The sequence below is a fragment of the Acartia tonsa genome, chromosome 10 (genome assembly GCF_053477335.1).
Source record: "Acartia tonsa isolate MP-2025a chromosome 10, ASM5347733v1, whole genome shotgun sequence".
Classification (NCBI taxonomy): Eukaryota; Metazoa; Arthropoda; class Copepoda; order Calanoida; family Acartiidae; genus Acartia; species Acartia tonsa.
The window spans coordinates 24,141,645-24,167,326 of NC_137269.1; the positions used below are offsets into that span (position 1 = coordinate 24,141,645).

General features: G+C 30.9%; 1 protein-coding gene across 1 annotated transcript in view; it reads left to right on the top strand.

Moving 5' to 3' along the window:
- Window positions 1–25,682, top strand: part of LOC145329684 (netrin receptor UNC5B-like) — a 153,825-nt gene that overhangs the window by 30,598 nt on the left and 97,545 nt on the right. The window contains exon 3 of the mRNA XM_080174044.1: window positions 12,098–12,327. Within this exon, the coding sequence (XP_080030170.1) occupies window positions 12,207–12,327 (121 nt within the window). The 5' untranslated portion in view covers window positions 12,098–12,206. The remainder of the gene's footprint in view (window positions 1–12,097; window positions 12,328–25,682) is intronic.

Here is a 25,682-nt window from a genome sequence, read left to right on the forward strand (position 1 = left end):
CCGTTACACTGTAAAAGAGAACCATATCGGTTCAGCGATTGTAGTTAATTTGTTTCTTTTGGTACAGTATATTCCTGGTAAAAACAAAACATAAGGAAATAAAAAGAATTATTCCCTAAATGTTGCTGTCACTGTATGACATTTCATATCATTTTTGATCCTAATCAAGAACATTACCTAAATAAACTAAATAACAACACAAGGGGTAGATTTCAGGGAGGGAGGGAATATTGGGCTGTTTATTACACTCCTCAATTTTTTTAATAAAGTATTATTATTCAATGGCTCAATAACTTCTGGGACTTTTATTGGTTGATTCATTACGTTGGGTGTCCAAACGATTTAACTAATAATTGTATTCTGGAGAAGTGATATTTTTGTGTATAATCATTGGGGATGTAAATCAATTTATCGGCTATTGTTTTATCCCTTTAGATTTCTGGGTAGATTTTAGCTCAGGAATCCAGGTAAAGGATGATTTATAAATGTTTCCTTATACATTATTAGTTATTTCTCGTATCGTATTATAAACGGCTTTCCGCGGATATAGAATGTACAATTATAAGATTAAAACTAGTTTTTTTAGCCCCGTGGTGGTACATTTCTATATTCGTAGAAAACTGGATATAATACGATGCTAGACATAGTTTTTTTGTATGGATGAGAACCGGTTCCTATCCACCGGATTTGAATGAATACGAGAAATATCTTTATTCCTGTAAAGAATATGTTTTCTTTCATAGAAAAGGTCAGCCTATTTGTTGTTGGAAACATATATTAAAGTTGGGTAGCTTACTTGAACAAGTGAATGTTAGAAAGTAGATTATTACTTAAGCTTAGAGGATACTAGCGGCTGTGCCCCTAGCATTTAGGGGCTCTGTATTCGAATAAGTAAGGACAATCGGTTCAGTAGTTATCGAAATTTTAAGCTTATAAATTAAATTGACAGACAAAGTAATTTATAGAGTAGATGCTAGTTGGTCATGGTAGCCTTTTCAGAAAATTTTAGGCATCTATCTTTAAAAACATAGAGAAAATCACATTTCTACCATCCATAAAAACAAAATTTTATATCACAAGAAAAGAGTCGTTTGACAACGCTATGCCAAATTGTTATTTCCACTTTTTAAAACAGAAGAACCTAGTAATAGTGTCTAACTTTTTATCTTTGTGACGTAACAAAAATCCATCTCTTTTTTAGGGGTTTCTTTTCCCATCTCCCCTCTCATCCTTCGATTTTTGTTACGTCACAAAGATAAAAAGTTAGACATTATTACTAGGTTCAAAACAGAATATTAATTTAGATACCCAAGCCAACTATTAAAAGTTAATTATGATATGTTTTTAGAAAAGATGAAGGGCTGATAAAAGATATGTTGATTGAAATATTTCTTTTTGCATTGTTTTCAAAATTATTTTTGAATATGAAGTAATTTTCTTTTGTTATGTAGATTTTAAGTACATAAACTTAAATAACCCATGACCGTGGCTCAGCACGGTTCGCATCCGCTCGTCGTCGTGGAGGTGACATGTTTGAATCTCAGCTTAACATGGTGTCATAAGTCATAACTGAAAAAGTTAGAAATAGTTGCTCCTGCTGCTATGTCAGATGTGCGACATGAATAGTTAGATTAAAGGGATGCCATGACTCATAGCAGGCGCAACTCATTACCATGCACAGTTAGGGTTTCTAAGACAAAGGTCGTGCCATGAAAGGGTTGATTGTCTGAAGGACGTATGACTATGTAACCATGCACAGCATTGAGCAAGGATTGTTTCAGAGGTACAGTTTCAGATCTCAGTATGGCTGTGAAACAGTTCTAATCCTGTGGATATTAATCTGTTTCGAAGCCATCCTGGAAAGATTTTGATAAATATAAATCATAGAATATTTATCTGTATCCATCCGTAAACTGGGGTATAACTTTCAAATTATGCTTTTATGTGTATTTATGGATGTGTGTGTGTAGTATGCATAAGCATATAATGCATATTCAATAAATATACACACAAAATTCGCACACAAAAATGCTTTATTTCCTTATATGAATTCAAAGTTTTTTTATAACTGATTTTATGTTTAATTAGTTATTACTTTTACAAGGATGGCTTCTATAACAAGCCAGCATATTACTAGCTTAGCTACTCTAGAAGTAAATCAATTTGCTGTATGTTAGTTTAAAATATTACACATTATATAAACGCCTGTGCCAATATACCTTATGATGAATATAGTGCAAATTTAAACTTTACAATTTCATACCATTTTCCATCTAAAAAGATATGGTTAAGTAGACCCCCCCCCTGATAACATGATCGGGGCTAAAAAACTGGTTTTAATCTAATGTTTGTACGTTTTATATCCGCTGAAAGCTGTTTATAATACGATGCGATAAATAACCATTATTATACCTATTTATAATTCTACAAAAAAAAAGAGGAGGGGGAAGTGTCTCCCTTCTACGTTGGGCTGATAATATAATAAAGTTTCAGACGTTCTTACATTATACTAGCTACAGAATTGATGGTTCAGCCGTTTATAGATCATAAGTAACATGCAGAAAGGAAAAAGAAGATCTGTCCTACGGGTAATGGGAGTTGGTTGAATGCGCTCTTGCTGGAATGAAAGACAAATTGGATGAATTGTAGAGTATCTTTTTACCTAATACCTGAACTGATATGGTTCTTCTTCATAATAAAGCTTCTCATAGTTTCAGATTTTGGTAGAGAGTACCAACCTCCCAAGAGAAGTCGCCCCTATAAAAAATCCCCCCCTCCAAAAAAAAATTAAAATTTAAAAACTAAAATTTAAAATTGAGGGAGTCGTCGACTCCTTTCCTCCCCCCCCAAAAAAAATTTTTTTTGATTGAATTAATTTTGAATAAATGTATGAACATCAAACTTTGAAACAGCAAATAAAAGAAAACATAAACTGTAGTTCTAGATTTCCTAAGGGGCAAAAAAACTTTTTATTAGGGGCGAAGCTGTTCAATAGTTTGCAATGTCTGTCCGTCTTTTTTTGATGCATCAATTGAGAAACATGTTTAATTGTATAGAAAAAACGAACTTTTATTTGAATGATACAAAGCTTTTCTTCTGATAAGGTGTAAATGATACATTCATAGCTCCTATTTGAGATAGACATCTATTAATTTGTGAAGATTTTCTTGACTATAGATCATATTTAAGCATTGAATAATTTAGATGGAACGCTCTTGATCAAATACTCAGCTGCTATTAACATAGATTCTTTTAATAACATTATTTGTAAGTTTAGACCAAGTGACTGTTTAATTATGAAGTGGTGCATATTTTTCATAATTTACAACTAAGTTTAAAAATATACACTCCTCTATATATGTGCTTCGCTATTAATGTTGTCATCCTTGTTACTTTTCATCTTAGCAAAGAAAAACTTCTGTAAAATCATAATTTATTTTTATATGCATATCTTCAGTTTAAAGAATTTTATCTTTTTTTAATTTACTTATTTTAACGAGAGTTTAAATTATCATTAGAGACAGAAGCGTGGCTGCCGAGCCCTGCAATAAAACTACTAATAAAAAAATATACATAGAGGACCAATATCATTAATCTAAAGATCACAAATAAAAATAATATACAAAAATACTTTTTCTGGAAATAAAAAGATTCATACCTTCAACAATTTAGCACCTTTTGGATCAAGTAATTCTTGTGTAAATTTAGAAAATTTGACTTTGTTCAATCTTATCCTAATTCCCCACAACAATTTTAACCCAACTAATGACAGAACGAGCCTAAATTTTTTTTTAGGAAGGGAAGGGTAGTTTCCATTTAGTGCATTGTTCATCCCCCCTTCCCCCCTCATCCCTCTCTCTTCTCATTTACTGAGGGAGACATTGAGCTCTTTATTACATTAGTCCCCAAAGTTTTATTATAACTTTTCTTATTTGTTGTCTCTACAACTTTGGGGACTTTTATTGCATTCTACAATTTTCTGTGGTAAGCAACCATTGTAGAGTAAACAAATATGGCCTTCTTTCATTTACCAATAGACAGGGATACACGGATTGTTGAATAAATATAAATATTTAAGAATAGATGTATAACACAGATAACTACCTGGTTCAAGTGGCGCGGCGGGGACCTTTTCCGTCTGCTAGCATATTGATTTCTGCTCTTTTGTAGCGACTTGGTTTGTTAATATTTCCAACGATTTTGGCTGATATTCAAAGACCCAATTGAAAGTCGGCACTGGAGGTAGATATAGCTCGTGCCTCCTATATTCTTTTTACTTTAATGCTCAATGGAGGATAAGTTACTCTATTTACCCCATTCCCACACCTCCTACTGGCCATGTTAGCAACCTAAATTGACGAAAATTTTTCCTCTGACATAATATCCATGTATTTTCTACACCCATTTTTATCTTGTATGTTGTAAGTTGTGTATTCCTTTATCCCTTGCCAATATTACAAATAAATAAACCTATACATATTTACTACAAGGACAAATGTGTCCACATACAGCAGAGCAGTTACAATCAGAGATCTATCCCCAATAATGATACACAAATTATCCCTTCTCTTGATTGCAATTGATGATTGAACCGTTTGGACACTCAACTTCATGAACCTATCAATTAAAGTTCAATATTAGTTCCCAAAGTTGTTAATACAACGAATGAGACCTAAAAATGTTCCCTAAAATATAGAAATTAATCAGTTCAGCAGTTAGCAAGATCTTAGCAAACAATCAAAAGACTGTACTGTTACTACTTATTATATTTTAGGGTTGGATTCCTGAAATCTATTCCCCCTAACCTCAAAAAAGATAGAACGTTAGGAATAAGGATAATTGGTTTAGAAGAAAGAAAAAATAGAAATGCATAAAAAAACCATGAATTGTAGAATTGCAACGCTTTACCTTACAAATAAGCCTATACATATTTATAGGACTCAATATTTATTTACATGCGTTTCAAACAAAACTGTCAATGTTAATAAGATAGCAAAATTTATTGTTATTAATTTTTTTATTTGGGATAAACAACTCTTAGGGTTTTTAATTTTTAATTGCACGACCTTTCTTAGTACAGTTCTAACTTTAAATGACAATCCTATGATTTTATACATTTTTAAAATTTTATACTTTTTCTATTGTGTTTTATTGTCTGTAATGTATAAACATTAAATATTTATTAACATAATCAAACATTGTATTTTTAACCTTATGCCAAAAATGCATGTTTTTTTTTACAAATAGGCAAGGTTTAGAACAATTTATAGAGCTTACAGGGGTATGCTTTTAAGCAAAGCATCTAGTCAAGAAAAGTTAAAAAATCTGTATAATAAATCTTGGATACTAAGCAATTTAATCCAACTCTATAAGGCAGTGAGGTATTCCGTTTATTCGTTTAGATAATATCCCGAACCAATGAACCTATATGGTTTTTCATTTTGGGGAAGCTTTACTTGTGCCCTATATGGGTTATCGTCTGTTATATTTTTAAACTAAAGTCTAGAAATGGTTTAAGGCTTTTATTGTCAATAACATCCTTGCTTTTATGCAATAAAAACGTCAACCTTTAAATGACTTTTTTTCTATTTAACCTGCAGAGGGCGGATAGATAGAAATATCAAGTGTTAAAACAAAACAGTAAAAATGGCGTAATAATGACAGTACTCTTAGGCCAACCCTTTTTTTGCTGCTTTATTTACAACTTTTGGATCATGGAAAGAAAACGAAGTAGCGGGTTTCATCGTATTTTCAAAGTAGGTTTGATATATATTAGGTTAGGGTAGGTAAATGTTAATGATTCCCCCGCAGGGTTAGGAAACATGCCCTGCAGGATTAGAGCCCCCCGCAGCTACTGTGAAAATACTACTTCGTTTTCTTTCCATAATCCCAATTTTTTATTTTATTTCCTTGGGTAAAAAAGAATATTTGTTTTCAAACATAATAAATACTACTTCTTATAATTTGATATATTTGCTATCTAGATTTATTCATTATTTAGCATGAACGTCTATCAAATTTTAGGTCAGTCCGGCCAAAAATTGCTATCACTAAAATACCTTGACATATAGTGTTCCTATCAGTGAGCGAAAAAAGGGTTCAGGCATTTTTTATTTGGTTAAATGCGCAGAGGAATTCACATTCTTAGCTGTTGTATGACTTAAAACACAATAGCTGTAAACAGCGGCGTGCATAGCGATTCACCATAGGGGTGTGAAACTACAGGGGGATGTAAAAAGTGGAAGGGAGGCCTACCAAGTTTTAATTCAAAAGGTTTTTTTTACACATATCTCCACTACACCCCTAACCGCATCCTAACTACTGTAAACATACAAAATAGCTTCTTTTATACTGTAGAATAACACAAACTTCGTGCATGAAGTATTCTAACTTCTATGGCGAATGGTTTTGCTGCAAATGGTCTTAAATGTATTTTGTTTAGCTAAGTGATTCTTCAATTGAATGGGACGATTCTAACATGCCTAATATTAAGCCAAACAAAGTTACTCTAATCAGAAAGGCTTAGCTTTAAAAAAGAGTACACCGCCAGTTGCTAAATTCCAACACACTGCATTGAAGAAACACTATCGATATTTAGAATTTTGCATTACTATTGTATCAAATTTTTATGAGATGCAACATTCGGATAAAAGGATAGGACAATGGCAGTTAAATAACTTTTCCATTTTCTGATTTTTAATTATTTGAAAAGAATAATTCATAATTTTGTTGTCGTAGGAATCATTATTCCAAAAAATCATAAGATTAGGATAAATATATCATACATTAAGGGGGCCGGGGGGAAGTTCTGACACATTTGCGTAAACGGTGATTATTGGCTTTATCTTTGGACTGAGAGGATAGGTTATTAGGGATAAAATCATTCTTATATGATGAATTTCCCCCAGATTTAAGATTTTTTCGATAGGCCTCCAGGTTCCGGAGCTCCAGGGCTCCAGGTGGTCTCTGTACAGGTAAAAATTAAAAATAATTTTTTTTTTTTGAAGAGTTAGAGGCTAACTTATAAAACAAAATATGCTTCTTTTTGATTGTTATTCACATATTTGAAGAAAAAACATACATATTTTGTCTCATAAGCTGACTTCTAACTCTTAAAAAAAATTTTTTTTTTCCATTTTTACCTGTACAGAGACCACCTGGAGGCCTGGAGCTCCGGAACCTGGAGGTCTATCCAAAAATTTTTAAATCTGGGGGAAATTCATCATATAAGAATGATTTTATCCCTAATAACCTATCCTCTCAGTCCAAAGATAAAGCCAATAATCACCGTTTACGCAAATGTGTCAAAACTTCCCCCCCCCTTGTTTAAGTTTAAATAAACTTTCTGGTAATTATCATAAAGTTTTCTTAATAGTACCTAGGTGCTACAGTAATCACTATGCAAATTTTAAACACTGTCCCTTACGGACAGACCGATCATAGAAAAGCTTCGCTTCTTAAATAAATCTTAAAAATATTTTGAAATGTTTTCTTTACCTATACCTGTTACCCTGGATGCATCATACGGTTGAAATTTAGGTCGCAGGACATTAAAAACTAGCCATAGTTGAAAAATATATGGCTATGCATCAAGGACATGTTAATGGAAGATAAATTATTGTTCCCACACGTGTTTCTTAGCTCACATTTGATAAATACTATTGCTTTTCTTCTAGCCTCTAGGGGCTTCTCTCTAAGAGGGTGTAGGGGTAATCCCTCTCATTGTTATTTGGCATTTGTAATTTTTCATCTGAGGCGGGGGGGAGGGGGATAAAGTTAAATTTTTCTTTGGAGTTGGGGTGTCCTTAACTTTCAGAAATTCAGCCTGACACCTTGGTATAACCAGTAGTTATATTCCCTGAAAATCATAATTCAATCAGTCCAGTTGTTACTAAGATCTTAAGCTTAAGACAGATAAAAAAAGACAAACTTACCTTTTATTTTTTAAACCTTTGAATATATAAAAGATTAACTTTTCATAATAAAAAAATTGGAAAACGTTAGTTATAGTGTATCAAAAAAGCTAATTGAATGTGGTCTTTAGTTTGAATTTTGCAACAATCAAAAAAATCTTAAATGGTGAGAAAATTAAATTTATATGATTACAAGGAAAACAACACCAATAGAAGCAAAAAATGATCTAAAAATATGACTTCTCGTTGTTTGAATAAATTAATTATGATTGTAAAATGATTTTTTTTTGTATCAAAACTATGTGTAGACTCGTAGAGCTATTCTATCTTTTCCAATATAGACCTATTCCAATGTAAAAGTGGAGAAATTTAATTTAAAAACGATTAAATCTAAGCCTTTTAGACAAGATATATTGTTTTCAACAAAGCACAACATCGAAGTAATTTTTCAATAACCACAGCTTGAATATCAAGTAACTGGAGGTAAAGCTGACTGTATGTCTAATGACTTAGTAGAAGTTTTTTTTTAAATGGATAATAAAAGAATGTGTTCTTATTGGTCCAATTTACTGATTAGGTATCTAGATCTTCTACACTTATTGTCATGACTTTAATAGACAAAGTATTAAATAAAAAATAGTTATTTCTCGCATCGTATTATAAACGGCTTTCCACGGATATAGTTTTTTTTTAGCCCCGAGGTGCCGAAGGCACCGGCTAAAAAAACTGGTTTTAATCTTATGATTGTACAATTTTATATTCGTAGAAAGCTGGATATAATACGATGCTAGACATAGTTTTTTCGTATGGATGAGAACCGGTTCCTATTCACCGGATTCGAATGAATACGATAAACAGTATTATATGATAGCAATTTCCAAAACCATCCAGTTCTAAATGTAACAATAGACTTCTGCCTTTGTTAGCTAGTTACTTTATTGTCAATACTTGATTCAGAAGGCGTTAAAACCCCTCTTAGTGTGTTAATAAGTAAGGCGCCTAAAACCATAAAAGTATTAATTGTATGTTTATTATTCCATTGTAGTCAGATACATAAATGAATTACTAACATTTGCTTATACTCTGGATCAACAACTTTGGGGACTTTTGATTGTTGTTAAGTTTAGTGGCCAATTGTTTCTAACAATAATTGTAACCTAAATCAGAGATAATATTGTGCATCTTCATTGGGGATGTACATAAATTTATCGGACTTTGTCTTATCCCTGAATACCACGTTTTTAGTATTAGTTAAAACAAATCAGGAATTTCAAAGGATAGGACAACTATTATAAATTCATGAACTTTCCCAATGTTTATTAACATTGTATATTAAAATTATTGGTTTATAAGTTTGGACATTGTTAGTTTAAACCCACCAATCAAGATTCGATAAGAGTCCCCAAAGTTTTCCAGTCAAATGATGAGAAAATGTGTTGTCATAAGCTTGCACAAGCTTTCTTTCTTTTATTAACATATCCCCGTAACCCTGATTGATAAAACAATAATGGACCCATAAATTCTTTTAATCTAAATACATTTTATAAACAAACAGATAATGATTATCTATAACAAAGTGGAATGTTGTCGTCCAAATGTCCGTCAGTATTCCTTCTTAATCATTGCACTAATTTTTAGGGGATTTTTCAAATTTTATGGGTTTTTTTTGGTATGAAACTAAATATTTTAGAAACTAAAAGTCCGAATTGATTGTACTTTTAAAATTCTTTCGGTGGTTTTAAGCTATTTTCTGACCTCATTCGCCCACCTCTAGGTTAAGGTCGAAGAAACTTATAGTTTGAAAGAATTTAATATTATTTTTCTTAGATAAATTAATCTAACTGCGCTACTAATGGATGTTGAATTTCTTGTTTTGTTTATTTAATGGATAATTAGATAAATTTCTAATAGATTTACACCTTTATAGTAATCTATTTTGAATAATTTTAGATAAGGGGCCATTAAAAGTGTTTAAACATTTCAGATAAAAAGATACATCCTTATCATCTTAGTCTAAAGCATTTTTGATGATTTTTTAGCATGTTTCTTCAAGGTTTTTCCCACTTAGATCCAGTGGTTAAAAAGGTTGCTTTTGGAACCATGAAAACGTGGTAGACTGGTTTATAGTCTTTCGAAGATAAATTCATTCTTCTCACATTGTATAAACATTAGCAAAATTATTAGGGATTAGCAAACAAATACAATATTATTCAAGTAAATAAATCTGATTTGCTATTCTAAGAAAATGTATCCTTATCTTAAGCAATTTTTTTCAAGGTAGAAAAGACAGTAATTTTAAATAGGGAAGTAGGGAACCTATAACATTTATAAACCCTATTTTTTATAAAGCTTGATTGGTTCGTACAAGCTAATAGTGTATTAACTATCCCACCAATTATATAATTTTCATGAGTTGTAATATTGTTTTAATTAGGGCCTCGAAACCGATTAATATACGCAGTATTAGAACCGATTTTCAGTCATACTGAAAAATCATGTATCGCAACGTATTACAGACAATTTTCTACTAATATTGAAATGAAAATCATTAGATTAATGCCAGCTGTAATATATTATTATTTTTCATTTTGATATCCGCGGAAAGCTGTCTATAATTCGCGATGCGATTGATAATATAAAGTTCATTGCCTTATCCCTTAAAGTCCCTGGTGTAAAGTAGCTGCATATTAAAAATAAATTTAAACATACTTACAGGATTTAATCAGGGATCTAAGGGATAAGGCAATGGCCAATTAATTGATGTACATCCCCAATTATGATACTCAAAATTACCCTGTATTTATATTTTTATTAGGGGCTGAAACGTTTAAACACTCAATTTAATAAACCAACCAATCAAAATTTGTCAAAAGTCCCCAAAGTTATTGAGCCATCGAATAATAAAACGTTATTATAAAACTATGGGAACTAGTGTAATAAACAGCCCATTTTCCCTGCCTTCCTGTGATTTAATTCATATCCAAGTAAAATCTAGAAGAGTTGGTTTAATAATTTTTCTTTTTTCAAATTAAATTTTAAATCTATGAAATTACTTTGAAAGAATACTTTGAGAGTAATTTTCAGTGGTGTGGAAATGGTTTTTCTTTTTGTACAGTACAAATTACAATATATTACAAATCTGTAGACACTGCTATTTTGTTTGGCATACGACATAAATTTAAAGTGTAAGAGCCAGAGAAATGCTTTGGTTTAGAAAAGGCATTATTAATTTTACCTTAAGGGAAAGCTGGTTCAATCGGAGTTTTGGTTGTTATTTGTACCTAGTGTTTCTTATTAAAGAAATATTATTGGAGAGAAAGGTTACTAAGGTACAATAATATACTTTGTATTATGATTTCTTAACGTCTGTTTGATAATTTGAGTTAAACTAGACTTTAAGACGATTTAAACTCTACTGGTTTTACCTTACCCAAAAGTTTCTAATAATATTCTGCAATTCTTAACATAAAAATTTTAGCATCTAGGGTAGTATGAAACATGAAAATGAAAAATAGTTCTTTGGAATAACAAAATATTTTTTTCATTATTTTATTTTCATTATATCTTAGTTGGAATATGTATTACAGTTTAACATCAAACAGTAAAGTACAGTACAAAAAAGGAAACATTTGCCTATTACCAAAATATTTGGTATAAGTTTTAATCCTCTTAAACTTTAAATGGATTGATAATAACTAATAATGAACACTGGAGCATGGTGGTAGGTTGAATCAAAATATTTTTACAGTATGAATTCGAAACAGAAACCTGGGCAACCAAAACTGGAGTTAATTTTATAATTTTTAGTTTTACTATCCGCGAACAACTGACTATTATACGATGCGATAAAGAACTATTCATCTCCCAAACAGATTTATTTATATTTTCCTATCTTTCCATTGATATCTATCTACCAGCAATAATTGGGGGATGATTAAGTTAATATTCCATTGTCTTAGCTCTGTAATCTATGTCTTCAGATGTAACAGTGGCGTGCACAGCGATTAACTAGGGGTTGTGAAACCATAAGGGGATGAAAAAAGGGGAAGAAAGACACCCCCTCCAATACACCCCTAACCTTTTAATTTTTGTATAACTGGATAAATTATATTAGAAGATTTATTTCTATCCTCATAGCAAATCTATGATAATAAAATTTTCCAATGAATTTTCAAATATTTCAGATTGAGGAAAAAGCCTCCCCCCGCCCCCACAGGTGTACAGTTCTGAGCCGCAGGAAGGATGAGAGAGTTGAGAGTGGTGGAGAAGGATATTTCTAGCAAATATTGAAAAATGAAGCTGAATATCGGATATGTGTTTGGAGAACTACATTATCTACAACTTTTTGTTCTGGTGGTAATTTTTCACCAGGGAAAAACTGCAGAATCACTCCCCCAAATTAAAATCAATGCAGGTTAGTGAAATTTATCCTTATTATAAAGTAACAGGATGTTTGTCTGTTAGTGCCTAAGGATCTCGCTAACCGCTGAACCGAAAAGGTTCTCCTTTACAATGTAGCTTCTCATAGGTCCTTTGAAGGTTTACAACTATTTTGGAAGAGAGATAGGAGTAATGGTTTCAAATAGGCTACAAACCACATAAATCGAAATTCATGAAAAATCTCAAAAATGACAATGGCTAATGTTGATTAAAAATTGATACGAGGGGTTTAAAGAGTAGCTTTGCTAATAAAAAAGTTACTATGGAATTGATTAACATGGTTAATAAAAATTAATTAACTTCAAATTAAAGTATTTTTCACTTGTGCGTCGATTTTTACAACTGTATTAATTATTTCCAAGCAATTTCCCTTACAGGCAGACACAGACGGACGGACAAACATACAGACATATATATGAATATAAAAGGTTTGTTAAGAGACATTTTTTCTTAATACAAGTATTATATAAGACAACAATTTTTTTAGCTATTTCAAAAGTGATTTAAAAGGGTTCAAAAGACATAAAATAAGATTTAAAAATATTTTTTTTTTGTAAATTTTTATTTTTTATATCCCTTATCCTAGTTTTACCAAATTTGAGGCTTTTTAATTTAAATTTAATTAAAATCATTAATTGTTTGTGAATTCACGTTTTTATATTTTAATTTATTTAAAATTGTTAAAATTCTCACTTACAATATTTTATATATTGTTTACGAGATCTTGTTAGACAGACAAACAAACATACATCTTAGTACTCAAATCTATTTTTATCAAGATGGAGATTTTTAAAGTTTTTGATATTTTTCCATTTTTCGGGCATTTGTCAAACGTCTCTGAATTAACATAACACATTAATTTGCTGTCATTTTTACATACGTGTTTTTTTTGTGCGCCTTATTTGGAATTTTTAAAATACTTTTTTTAAGATTAAAAAACGGTTTCTGTTTGACTGTGTGTTTGTTAGACTATTAAGATTTAACTCTACGGCTTTTAGAGGAGGCTTATCATTTGTTACTTAAAATCCCAGATGAACGAACTGACCAATAAATGAGGTCCATATTGGCAATCTAATTGACGACAAATTTTCACTGTCAATATAATCACGTATTATAAATATATTCAAAATACATTTAGTTATTTATCGCATCGTATTATAAACAGCTTTCCGCGTATAGTAAAATAAAAAAAAATAATTACATTTTTGTTGGCAATAAGAGGATTAAAACCGGTTCTTATCCAGGGTATGTTTCAAACCCATATCGGATAAATTATGCTTTTTATTACCTTTAAAACTTAATTTTTCAAAAAGTTTTGATTATTTTTCTTCTTACAGACTAATATACCCCTTGGGTAAGAAGAAGATATATGATTTTCTTTATCTTTAGAAGACCCTTCCCTTCATACATATACAGCTTCAAATATGTCTTTGAAGAATATGGTTCAAAATTGTTCCCAAGCCCTTTATATTTCCAGGAAGGTTCCATGAAAAAAATAATGATTAGAAGCAAAGCTTCTCTATAAGTATAAATCTTCAACTAATTGACATGATCTAGAAATAGGAGAAAAACTACTGTGAAAATACGACGAAACCCGCTACTTCGTTTTCTTTCAATGATCCAAAATGTTTTTTAAAAATATAGTGGCAGCGCCCTTGGCCTAAAGAATTAATCCAAATTGCTAAATAAAGAAATGGATAGGCAGAACTTTTAACTTAATATTTTAGGGAAAATTAAATAAAACAATAGTTTTTATCTAGTGTTTAGATAAAAAGTTGTTTCTTTATTTTACTGCAGACACATGTAAGTTAAGCTGGAGTTGGTAGTTTTGGGTCTTTTGCTATTTAGGAATGTAGCCAAAAATGTACATTTTTTCATGTTTTTTAAAGAAATGTAATGGGACTAATTCTGAAGAATCAGTTGACAGTTTTGCCCAAAACAATAGATATATTTGATTACATGGATCTTACACCAGATTTTCATGTTCTCTAATAAAGTGAAACTTGCAGCGGGCTAAAATAAAGATTCTCCCCTTCCACCCCCTTTACCCATCACTCTCCCCTGCTGCTGGAGAACGAATTGACTAATAAACAGCAAGCTAAATTGACGACAATTTTTCCCGTGTCATAATATCCACGTATATTCTACATCCATTCCCAAAGAGAAGACTCCAAATATCTCAACGTCAAGTCCAAGTTGCTGATTAGTACACCAATAGTTGAGATTCAGGGATCTAATGGGATAAGACAAATGCCGATTTATTGATGTAAATCCCGAATAATTATACACAAAATTACACCTTCTGTATATTACAGTTAGTGGTTGCATCGTTTGGACACTCAATGAACCAAACAATACGAATTCAATAAAGTTCCTGAAGTTGTTAATCCAACGAATAAGAAAATATTATTTTAAAACATTGGGGACTAGTGTCATAAACAGCCCAATGTTCCCTCCCTCCCTGATTCCAACACTAGTTAAGGTTACTAGAATAACTAAAACACTTGAGTTTTATTATTCATGTCCTTAGCCGCACAAATGGATGTAGAATGTGGATATTATGACAGGGAAAAAGTTGTCATTAATTTAGGTTGCTATTTCCCATGTTATTTAAGTTATGAGGTAATTGAATGGAATAAGAAGGGTGTAAGGGAGAAATTAGCCCGCTTCTTGTTTCACTATAGTAGAGAACATGAAAATCTAGTGTAAGATTCAAGTAATGATATATTAGGAATTCTGTCTATGGCACTGAATAATTAAAGAAAAATACATGGGTAGTTAAACCTCTTTGCCTAAAATTCGTGGTTCTAATCAAATCTATTTCTATTTATACAACTTAATTCTTAGTACAATTTAGACTTTATAAAAACTTTGGTTTATTTTTCACAGACACAGGAAGAGGGCCCCTTTCACTCTTTCAAGTTAGTATAAAGGCAGGGTTTAGGCTATTTGGAAGGGAGAGAGGAGGCTGACAACCTTTTGTTTGAAAGAAGCTCGCAAGAAAAATCATGCAAAAACTAAAATCATCAGGGGGGGGGGGGTTGGAGGGAGGAGAGTGTGGGGGGTTAATCTTTGCCCCCTTTATCTTATATTTTCGTTACAAGGATTTTTTAGTACATCTCAAGGAAAGGTTAAAAACTACCTCCTTGAAAATTGCAGGATTTTACTTTTTCCATCTATCTATCTTTCTATTACTCCCTTTACTATCTTAATATGTTAACAGAATATACTATTTCTGTCTATAAAACTAGAATTTTGTTGGGTTTTATATATTGCGGTAGAAATTAAGGAGATTTTTAATTTTTAAACAATTTCTTTTTTGATAATATAGGGTCATTGATTTTTTACATCAATTTATTTTCAAATTAGATTCTGAAATTTAAATTAAACCCAATAAAATAAAATATCCAATTTTAGAAGAAATCAAGCTGTCCAGTTTAGGGACAGGGGCAGTTGTTCTGCGATTTTAATCGAAATAACTATTTTTACTTTGTCTCTGAAACTTCGAAACCACCAAGTTTATTATTTGAATAAAAGCTTTCATAAATGGGCTTTGGCAAATTAAATAAAGGGGCATATGCGAGGAGAAGGGAACTTTGGACTCTAAATTACACTGGCACCTACATTTTAAGACCACGTTATCTTATTCAGTAGCTAAAATGCTTTTGGTACTTTTATTAAATTTTGATTGGTTGGCTCAAAACAAATAGTGTTCAAACTTATCAACCAACAATTTTAATCTACAGAAGGTGTAATCATTCAGTGTCTTATCCCTTAGGATCCCTGGAGTCATGTGTCTATAATTATTTTCTTTTGCAATGCTTTAGAAGCCAGAAACGGAAAAATGGCTTGTAAAATTAATCAAACTATTCACAATTTAAATTGATCAAAATTGAGTATAAATCTTTGTCCCATATCCAATTAGTCCTGTCTAATTAAATTTCAGGAAAAAGAAGGTTTAAATTTATTTCTCGTATTTATTCGAATCCGGTGGATAGGAACCGGTTCTCATCCATACGAAAAAACTATGTCTAGCATCGTATTATATCCAGCTTTCTACGAATATAAAAATGTACAATCATAAGATTAAAACCAGTTTTTTTAGCCGGTGCCTTTGGCACCTCGGGGCTAAAAAAACTAGTTTTAATCTTATAATTGTACTTTCTATATCCGCGGAAAGCCGTTTATAATACGATGCGAGAAATAACTATTTCTAAATTAGGGCTCAACAAAAAGAGTATGTACATATATACATGTGAACCTTCAATAAAACCAATTGGTTTTGGGTTTCAATTTAGGAACTTTCTCATGCAAAGGCCTCTAAGAAAATCAAAGCTTTTAGATCTTTATATTTAGACTTTTTAGAGATCTTAAAACACACACAAAACCCCTCGCCCATCTAACTACTTAAATATAAAGATATATTTGTATAGTATTCTAAATTTGTAGGTAATTTTGAAAGTTAACCAAAATTATTTTTAGATAAAAATTTTCATTGTTGAATAAATATGTAAAAATGAAGCTTAAATTTATTTCATTATGTTTCTTACAGCAGTTTTTGAGATCTTATTCTTCAGGCAAATCTACATCTAAATTTCAGCGAAAAACCTAGATTTAAAAGCAAACAAATAGCAATATTTTTTTGCTGTAATGAAGGGGTAGTCCTATTTCTAAAAATAATGGGTAAATGATCAAAGGTTAAAATTGAGGTCAATTATTGGAGCTTTAAATACAGTTGAGAGGATAAAATAATATTCTCTTGCGGTTCTAATATCATATCATGTTATTAGGTATGTTTCTCAGAGATGACATATATGATAAAGTTACAATTAATAATTTACTTTTCTTTAAATGATAATGTTTTATCAGACAGACAGACATCGTTCTAGTTTGTAATATAGATAAAGAAAAGGACAATCTTTGACTTGCTTTTTAAGAGAAGGTAAATATTTGATTTTCCCAACTCAAATATATGAAAAAAGAAAGCCTATTAAAGGGACAATATTTTAATATTTTTTTTATCATTCAAAGTACAACTTTGTAACTTCTTTAAGTTAAAGGATTAATTAACATTAACAAATGATAAAAACATCGCTTGTATTTTCTACTTATAATTCTTTAGTTGCAAATGCATAAGATAATCAAAAAAGACAATGAATTTTTTTATGTATAAATAAATCTTATTTCTTGAGTTTCCCTTTATTGAAATTTATATATTTGAACGTAATTATATACCAGCTAAGAAAAGAATGAATTATGTATTTTTAGACCATGGTTAAGACTTACATGTAATAAATTTTAGAGTTTTATAAATATAAAAAACCAAAATTTAATTTAAATAAATAAGAATAGGTAGTTATTTATCGCTTCGTATTATAGACAGACAGCTTTCCGTAGATATCAAAATGAAAAATTATAAGATAAAAACCAGTTTTGCCGATGGTCCGGGCTAACAAAATTAACCGGTTTCAAAGCCATACTGGAAAATTTAATACAACAATGTATTACAATTCAATCAATTTGTAAAATTTTACTGTAAATATCCTAACTTTTTGCAAAAGAAAATTGAAACAAAGCACAAAATGAATATTAATACTTTTTTTATTTCACCTAATCTATCATATTCTTTCAGAAAGTTGCTGAATTTTTACTAAAATTTTAGGTTTTTTCTTAAACGTTAAAGGATTTCAGAATACTTAAGTTCTTCTTTTAGACTAATTGCAACCCTTTTTCTTTTTAATACCAATATCCCTATACGTGGATACAACACTAACACTGTACTGATATGTATGTAAAACAAGATTATTATGAAGATAAATTGTATTATTTTTAAGTATATATGTCTTTTCTTAAATGTCGGACTCTATGTTTGTCTGATAAGTTTTGTTTTACAGATAAGCTACATATAGGTACTTTTTTTTTATCTTTTTTAAAAAGATGGGTCATCCATTCCATTAGGAAATTGTTAGATGAGGTACCTTTCCTTTTAAAAAGATTCCAGGAACCCAGTAATAGTTTCGGACTGATTATGACGTAAAAAAACATTAGCCAATGAGAGGCCATTATTGACCAACGGTAAACTTTATAGTGGCCTCTCATTGGCTAATTATTTTTTTTACGTCATAATCAGTCCGACACTTTTACTGGGTTCGATTCCAGTAATATTTTACTGGGTGCTAAGTAGTTTTCTTCAGATAAAATATATCTCTTTTGGTTATTTAAAAGAAGTCATGCTTCAATCGGACATAATCGTTCTTGCTTGTTTAAAAATTTAGAAAATTTTCCGTGGTATCACCCCCATGGCCTTTAGGCTGATTTATGTTAGACCCCCTGCGTATGCCCATGAAACAAGGGTGACCACATACAAAAGCGACGCAACAAACTGCCTTTCCCCAGGGATCTAAAGGGATAAGTTGCTGTACATTACCAATGATGATCCCTTCTTTAGATTACATTAAGTGGTTAAAACTTTAAACACTCAACCTAATGAATCAAAATTCAATAAAAGTCCCCAAAATTGTTAAGTAAACGAATATGAAAACGTAATTTAAAACTTTGGGTACCAACAACCAAATGCCCCCTCCCTCCCTGGCCTATCCCTTTTTCATTTACCAAAATCTTACACTGAAAAGTCGAAGATGGATTGACAGGCAGACAATTTTAGCTAAAGAGTAGCTCTTCTAAAAATAAGTGCATGGACGCATTTTTTCTCAGTGCTTTATACACATGTCTCATAAACACACACACACACATACACACACACACACTAAAGGTTTCTAAGGTAAATTCTTAAGATTCAAACTGTTTAGGATAGAAAAACTTTATATTGTCATTTTTAGTGATTTATTTACAATAGCTGACAAATTAAAGATCGGCTTTATATATCAAAATTTATTATTGTACAACTGCTTATGTATTTGAATAGACTGCTACATTAAAAAGTCAGAAGTTACTTTCACTGAAAAGCCCTTGAGATTTATAAATTGGGTTTATGAACTTAGGTACGCGCGAGTAAGGGTTTGGGAGATCGGGTGGGTATACAGTATACACAGTTTTTAGAAAAAATAAACTCTTCTTCATTTTAAAAGAATTCGATAAAAATTTACAAAAATAAAATATCATCAAGTAAAACTATAAAGTGATAAAAAAATTATACATGAAAATGACCCAAATTTAAAAATGTTGAGAAAAAGGTATTTTTTATTGTCTTTTGGTTTTTTAAGTGAATTACTTTTATGGGAAGGGTATTTTTTTCATGCTTTGTTATAATAATCTAGAATGGAATGTCAGTTTTTGAAGTCATGAAAGTTTTTAAAATTATTTTATTTATTGATACTGTTCTAAAATTGACTTTGTTAGTCTGTATTTTAGATTAAATAAATATTAAACACATCCTATAATATAAATCAACAAGGATGAATTTTGTCTGAAGCCTAATTACTCGGAAATTTATTAATGCCTTAGGGTGGTTTTATGCTTTTTTTTACTCGACCCACTGTCCCCTAGAGGGTAAAAAGTAAAGGAAGGAAAATGCAATGATAATTATAGAATAGAAGTTCTACCTGACCATTACAGACGGACAGGTGAACAGGTTGTACTTGTAAAGTAGATTTGCTACTAAAAAGTATAGTAAACATTTTAATAGTCTGAGCCCAATAATATTGATAAAATGTTTATATTAGCAAAAAAGGTGATTTATTAATCATCTGAGTACGATCATAACAGGAGTACCCAAAAAAATTGGCAGTATTTTAAAATATAGGTTCTTTTGTTGAGGGTGGCGTTACCTCCCCTTAAAACACTTATAAACTAACCTTGAACATATAAGAAGCTTCACTGTAAAGGAAAACCAAATCGGTCTAGTGGTTAACGTGATTTTAAGTTACAGGCCCAAATACCCCTAGACAGACAGACATCCTGGTACTTATAAATAAGGATTAACGGTGTATAAAAGGTTTTTAAAATTCATATGAAATAATCTTTTTTTACAAGAATTTAAAAAAAATAAATACACCCTGTAAATAAATTAAAAATTGAATCCTCAAGAGATTTTTTAATATCGGGTTTCTGAAAATATGCTGATAGCAATTTTAACAAGGACAAATTTCTCCACAGTTATCAAGCTATCAAGTTAAAAATTTTATGTCAAAAATCAGATAGAAAGGCACATAAGTTCATAATTAATTCACATATTTGACCAGATCGTACAGACATACATACAGACGCATGATGTAAAGTAGCTTCGATACTAAAAAATTAAATTGATAAAATAAAATAGTTTTTTAACAAAATAAATATTTTCATTTAGATACTTTTTCTTTTTTCTTTCAAAGGACTAATTTCAAATGATATGTCAATCCAATATAAAAAATAATCCTTTAAAATCATATTTGAACATTAATGAAATAAAAAAATGTAACAAATAAAACAAGGATGACTATTTCCAAAATTTACTATTGTATTGAATCTTCTTCAATCATTATTTTACATAAAATTATTTTTAAAAGCGAAGCTTTTCTATAATTAGGGTCGGTCCGTCCGTAACAGATAGCTTTTTTCGTTAATTTAGGCATGTTAGAAATGTCCTATCGATTTCAAATTTTGCATTGATCTGATTTTTGGTATATTGATTCCTAGGACAACAAAGTATAATGTTATAAGCGAAGCAACTCTATAATCAAGTCCTAAATATGTAAGTATGTCCATAAACATTATACTGAATAAAGCAGTTTTTCAACAAATTTACTCACAATTTTGCTACGACTCTTATACATTTGTATTCTGATTATTCAGTTCTGACACTACATAAGTGTTCATGTCCGTTTGTCCTACCGTTTCAGTGCTTTGCTTTTATGGATGTTCCTTGTTGAATTAAGCGGTCTTGACAAATATGTAGTAGATAAGTACGTCGATATTAGCGGTGAGTTTTCATGGAAAGTAACGGTTCTGTCCTCCCAAAACAGTTATTAACTTTATCTGAACCTATGAAAAGCTTCACTATAAAGAAGAACATATCGGTTCACCAATTAGCGAGATCGTTCGCAGCAGACAGCAACACACATACAGACGGACAAATAAACCATGTTAAGATTATGATTGAATCACTGACTGACAGAAAAAGCTAAGTATATTATATATCCGCTGCTAAAAAAAAGTAGAAAGATAAACCTTTGAAATGTAATATTGTAATTGTTATGTCTGCTAATAAAATAAAGTATTAGATGCAAACCTTACAGCAAAGCTTCCTATCTAAAACGTGATTGTTATAACTGTTATTTAAGATACTTGGATAATTCAGAACCTTCCTACTTTATACCTCTTTTTGTCCGTCTGTGCGTCAACAATTCTATAGAAGCAACTATAGGTATTTCGGATCTACTGCAGTTAACGGTAAAATATTGCTGGTAACGAATATTGCCAAAAATCTATTAATTTTAAAGGCTGCTAGCTGCCAAACGGCTGAACGTACAGATCATATCCGCACACCATTTTAAGCGGTATAAGAAGGCCTACAAATAATCTGGAATAGCCAAGATCCAATGATGCACAGGGAAAGCTTCACTGAAGAAAAAACGCGTAAAATAGGCCTTTTTCGCGCATTTCTCTGCACTGCGAGATAATTATGCATTATTGATTTATGGCTATTCCAGGTTATTTGTAGGCCTTCTTATGCCACTTAAAACAGTGTGCGGGCATGATCTGCACGTTCAGCCGTTTGGCAGCTAGCAGCCTTTAAAATTCATAGATTTTTGGCAATATTCGTTACCAGCAATATTTTACTGTGAACTGCATTAGATCCGGTGTTTCATATGGGGATATATAATTTTCTTGGTCCTAGATTATCTTTCATTTTTCTATGTATCTCTCTCTCTCTCTATGTAGGGATCTTAAGGGACAAGACAGTCTACCTGAAAGTTACCCCTTCTAAATATCAAAATAATTTTTAAAAAGTTTGGACACTGCTAGTTTAAACCAACCAATCAAGATTCAAAGTTTTTAAGACAATATGAGAAAATGTGTTATAAAATTTTGAGTAACAGAATAATTTACAGTCCAATGTCTCCTCCGTCCTTCCTGCTTTTTATGACAAACGTTAATAAATGTGTATGAATTAACAAAACAAATATTTACTTTATTCTTATTATTTAATTGTTAATGTACAGTAAGATTATAAACAAGAACATAATTTTCTTATTAGCGTAGTAATAAATTTGTATAAATCAAGGGTAAAACAGAAAAACCTAACAAAAAAGTGTTAAAAAGGTCGTAAAATTGTACTCTATAAAGTCAAAGGTGGTGTAGACTCCAGAGGGGTGTCGATACACCCTGAAAATTAGAACTGCATTGGGGTTCTCCCCTCCCCCCCCCCCCCCCCACTGGCCATTGGCCACAGATCAAAACTAAACTTTAAATAAACTTATTGAAATGAAACATAAAAAAGTTTACCTAAAGCGACAATTATTTTTTGTCTGTTAATCAAGCTAGTTCATAAAGCAAAACTAAGAATATAGAGTAGCTTCGCTAATTATTAAAATTCAGCTTTGTAGACATTATGGAGCGTGGACTGTGTTAGCTAATAATTTACAAAAGTTTGGATAATCAGAAACATAATTTACTCTTGTATTATATTATTTATTCTATTATATTATTTGGCGCTGAAATAAATCTTCCTTGTTTATTGGCAGATTTACAACATAAAGTGCTTTAGATTTATCGAGCTTTTTACAGAATATGTCATACTTTGTAATTTATTTACAAAAAAGCCTTTAGTCATTTCTCTGTACAATTTGGACTATAATTAATAGTAAAAGTTAGTCTTACTGCATTTCTATACTAGCTGTTGCGCTCTAAGCTCTGGGGGCTCTATAAGAAGAAAATAGTCTATAGCTACCTAGGATATATTCTAGGCTTTTCAGAAAAGCATAACTTAATCGGACTCAATATTTCCGAGATCCTATGCTTAAAACAAAATCCCTATTACTTTATGATTTAACTGCACTTTGTGTTTGATTTAACTGCATAAATGGGTAAATTAGATCTTAGTCAACATAAATTAGGTAAATATTATCTTTAGTGATAATTGAAATTCTAATTAGGCAGATTCCTAATTTGGGAATAATTAACCACCTAAACACTAAGAGATATAAGTTTTCCGGAATTGTATCCACCTATCCTATTGGTCAAAATTAATTAACTTAAAATGTATTTTCGCTTTTAGATAAAGAATTTTACAAAAAACGAATTTTATAAAAAATCCTTAAAATTTGATGCAGATTTCAAATCTACTCCCTACATTAAAATTCCGGAAAACTTATATCTCTTACTAAACACCCCAATCCTTCTCCCCCTCTCTCCATCTTGAAAATTAGGAATATATCAATGGGAGATACTTAATTCTCTTGGATCACCCTTCCTCTTGGGATTTAGAATTTTTTTTTATTTTTTTCTTGTCAAGAAATGTCAAAACAGAATATTTGTTTAAAAACAGGAAATAATATTGAAAATTATTTTAGGCGGGTGTTCATGCATTGTAAGAATGTTGGGCGAGTACTTACTATGAACGTACGGACAGACCTTAATTTGAGAGAAGCGGTGAAAATAAAATTATGTCTAAAGTTTCTAAATGTATAACACCAAAGGGATAAGACAATGGCCGATAAATTGATGTACATCCCCATTGATCATTAACAAAATTACCCCTTCCGTGGATAAACGTTTGGGCACTTAATGAACCAACAAATCAAAATTAGTTTAGAGTTCCGAAAGTTGTTAAGCCAACAAATAAGAAAACGTAATTGTAAAACTTTAGGGACTATTGTAATAAACAGCTTAATGTCTCCACCCTCCCTGTACACTAATAATAAACCTTTGCTATTATTAGTATTATTGTAATGTCTAAACACTGTACATTTAGCTTGCTTTCTTGTAATTAGGGGGGGGGGGGGTTTATCTTAATAGTTGCCCCCTTATAACAAATTTTTTCTTACATTTACAGTCATTCTTAATTTTAAGCTAGCTTTTATTATGATATTTTATTCCTTTAACTTTTTTCTGATCAATATGAAGGACATATGTTTTGTTTTATTCTATATTCTACTCTACATTTTTTGCTGTGATTGTTAAAAACAAAGTTTTTGAGTAAGTAAAGAGATTAAAGCGAGATACTTTTGCTCATGCACAATCATATAAATGCGCTTTAGCACAGAAACAGGACGAACATATAAAGAAAGGCTTGTAGAGCAGCAACGATATATCCAAAGCTAGCTTTTTGTTCAACAAGTATGAAAAAATATATTACTTCCGGTAAGAGGAAGCTAAGTGTCATCCCAAAATATTTTCAATTATGAGAAAAAAAGAAAAAGATTATTTTAAGAAAATTTTTAAAATACGATTAAGAAAAATAATTCAAATTAGGAAAGCTTACAACAATGGAAAAATTGTTTAAACCCTACAAAAGCAATTAATTCTAATAACAGCGAATATTAGTTAAAGTTGCGTAAAAAAGTATTCTGTCTCAGTCAATCAAATCGATTATATCAATTGAAAGCCTTTTCGGCCCTCATTAAAAAAAGTATCAGGAATGGAAAAGACAGAAAATTGACAAATACACACCATTATAGCAACACTGAATTTTAGAAGAGCTGCGTTTCTAAAAAAAAGATAAATTGTATGTTATCTTAATCTTGATATTATTCAAGTATTTAAGCCCAGGGATTCTAAAGGGATAAGACAATAGCCGATAAATTGATGTACATCCCCAATGATGATACATACAATTACCAATATTATAGATTAAAATTAGTGGTTGAAACGTTAAAACACTCAACTTAAACAATCAACTAATCAAAATTCACGAAGGTCCCCAAAGTTGTTAAGCAATGAATAAGAAAACGTTATCATAAAACTTTAGGGACTTGTGTAATGAACAGCCCATTGACCCCTCTCTCTCTGATTTAAGTCCCTACAAATTTACGGAATGGGATATGTAGTTTTGGAAACAAGGATAACAACATCCATTAACAGTTTATAATATACAAAGTCAATGCTCATGGTAATCTTAAGGATGGACTTGAAACATGAAAAAAAAAATTTTTTAGTCATTATAAAAAGTTTCCATTCAAGCAAATGTTGTTAAGGACAAAAAAATTTGTCCGGTTATAATTGTTTTCTCTCCTGTCTTTTTGGTCAATTAATCTATTTCTTATACGCGTAGAAACAAGAACAATTGTTTTAGAATTTAATCAAGTGAAACTTGTAGCGGGCTAAAATAACGATCCCGTCCCTTAATCCCTTTTACCCGATCCCCTCCCCTCTTACTGGATAAACCAA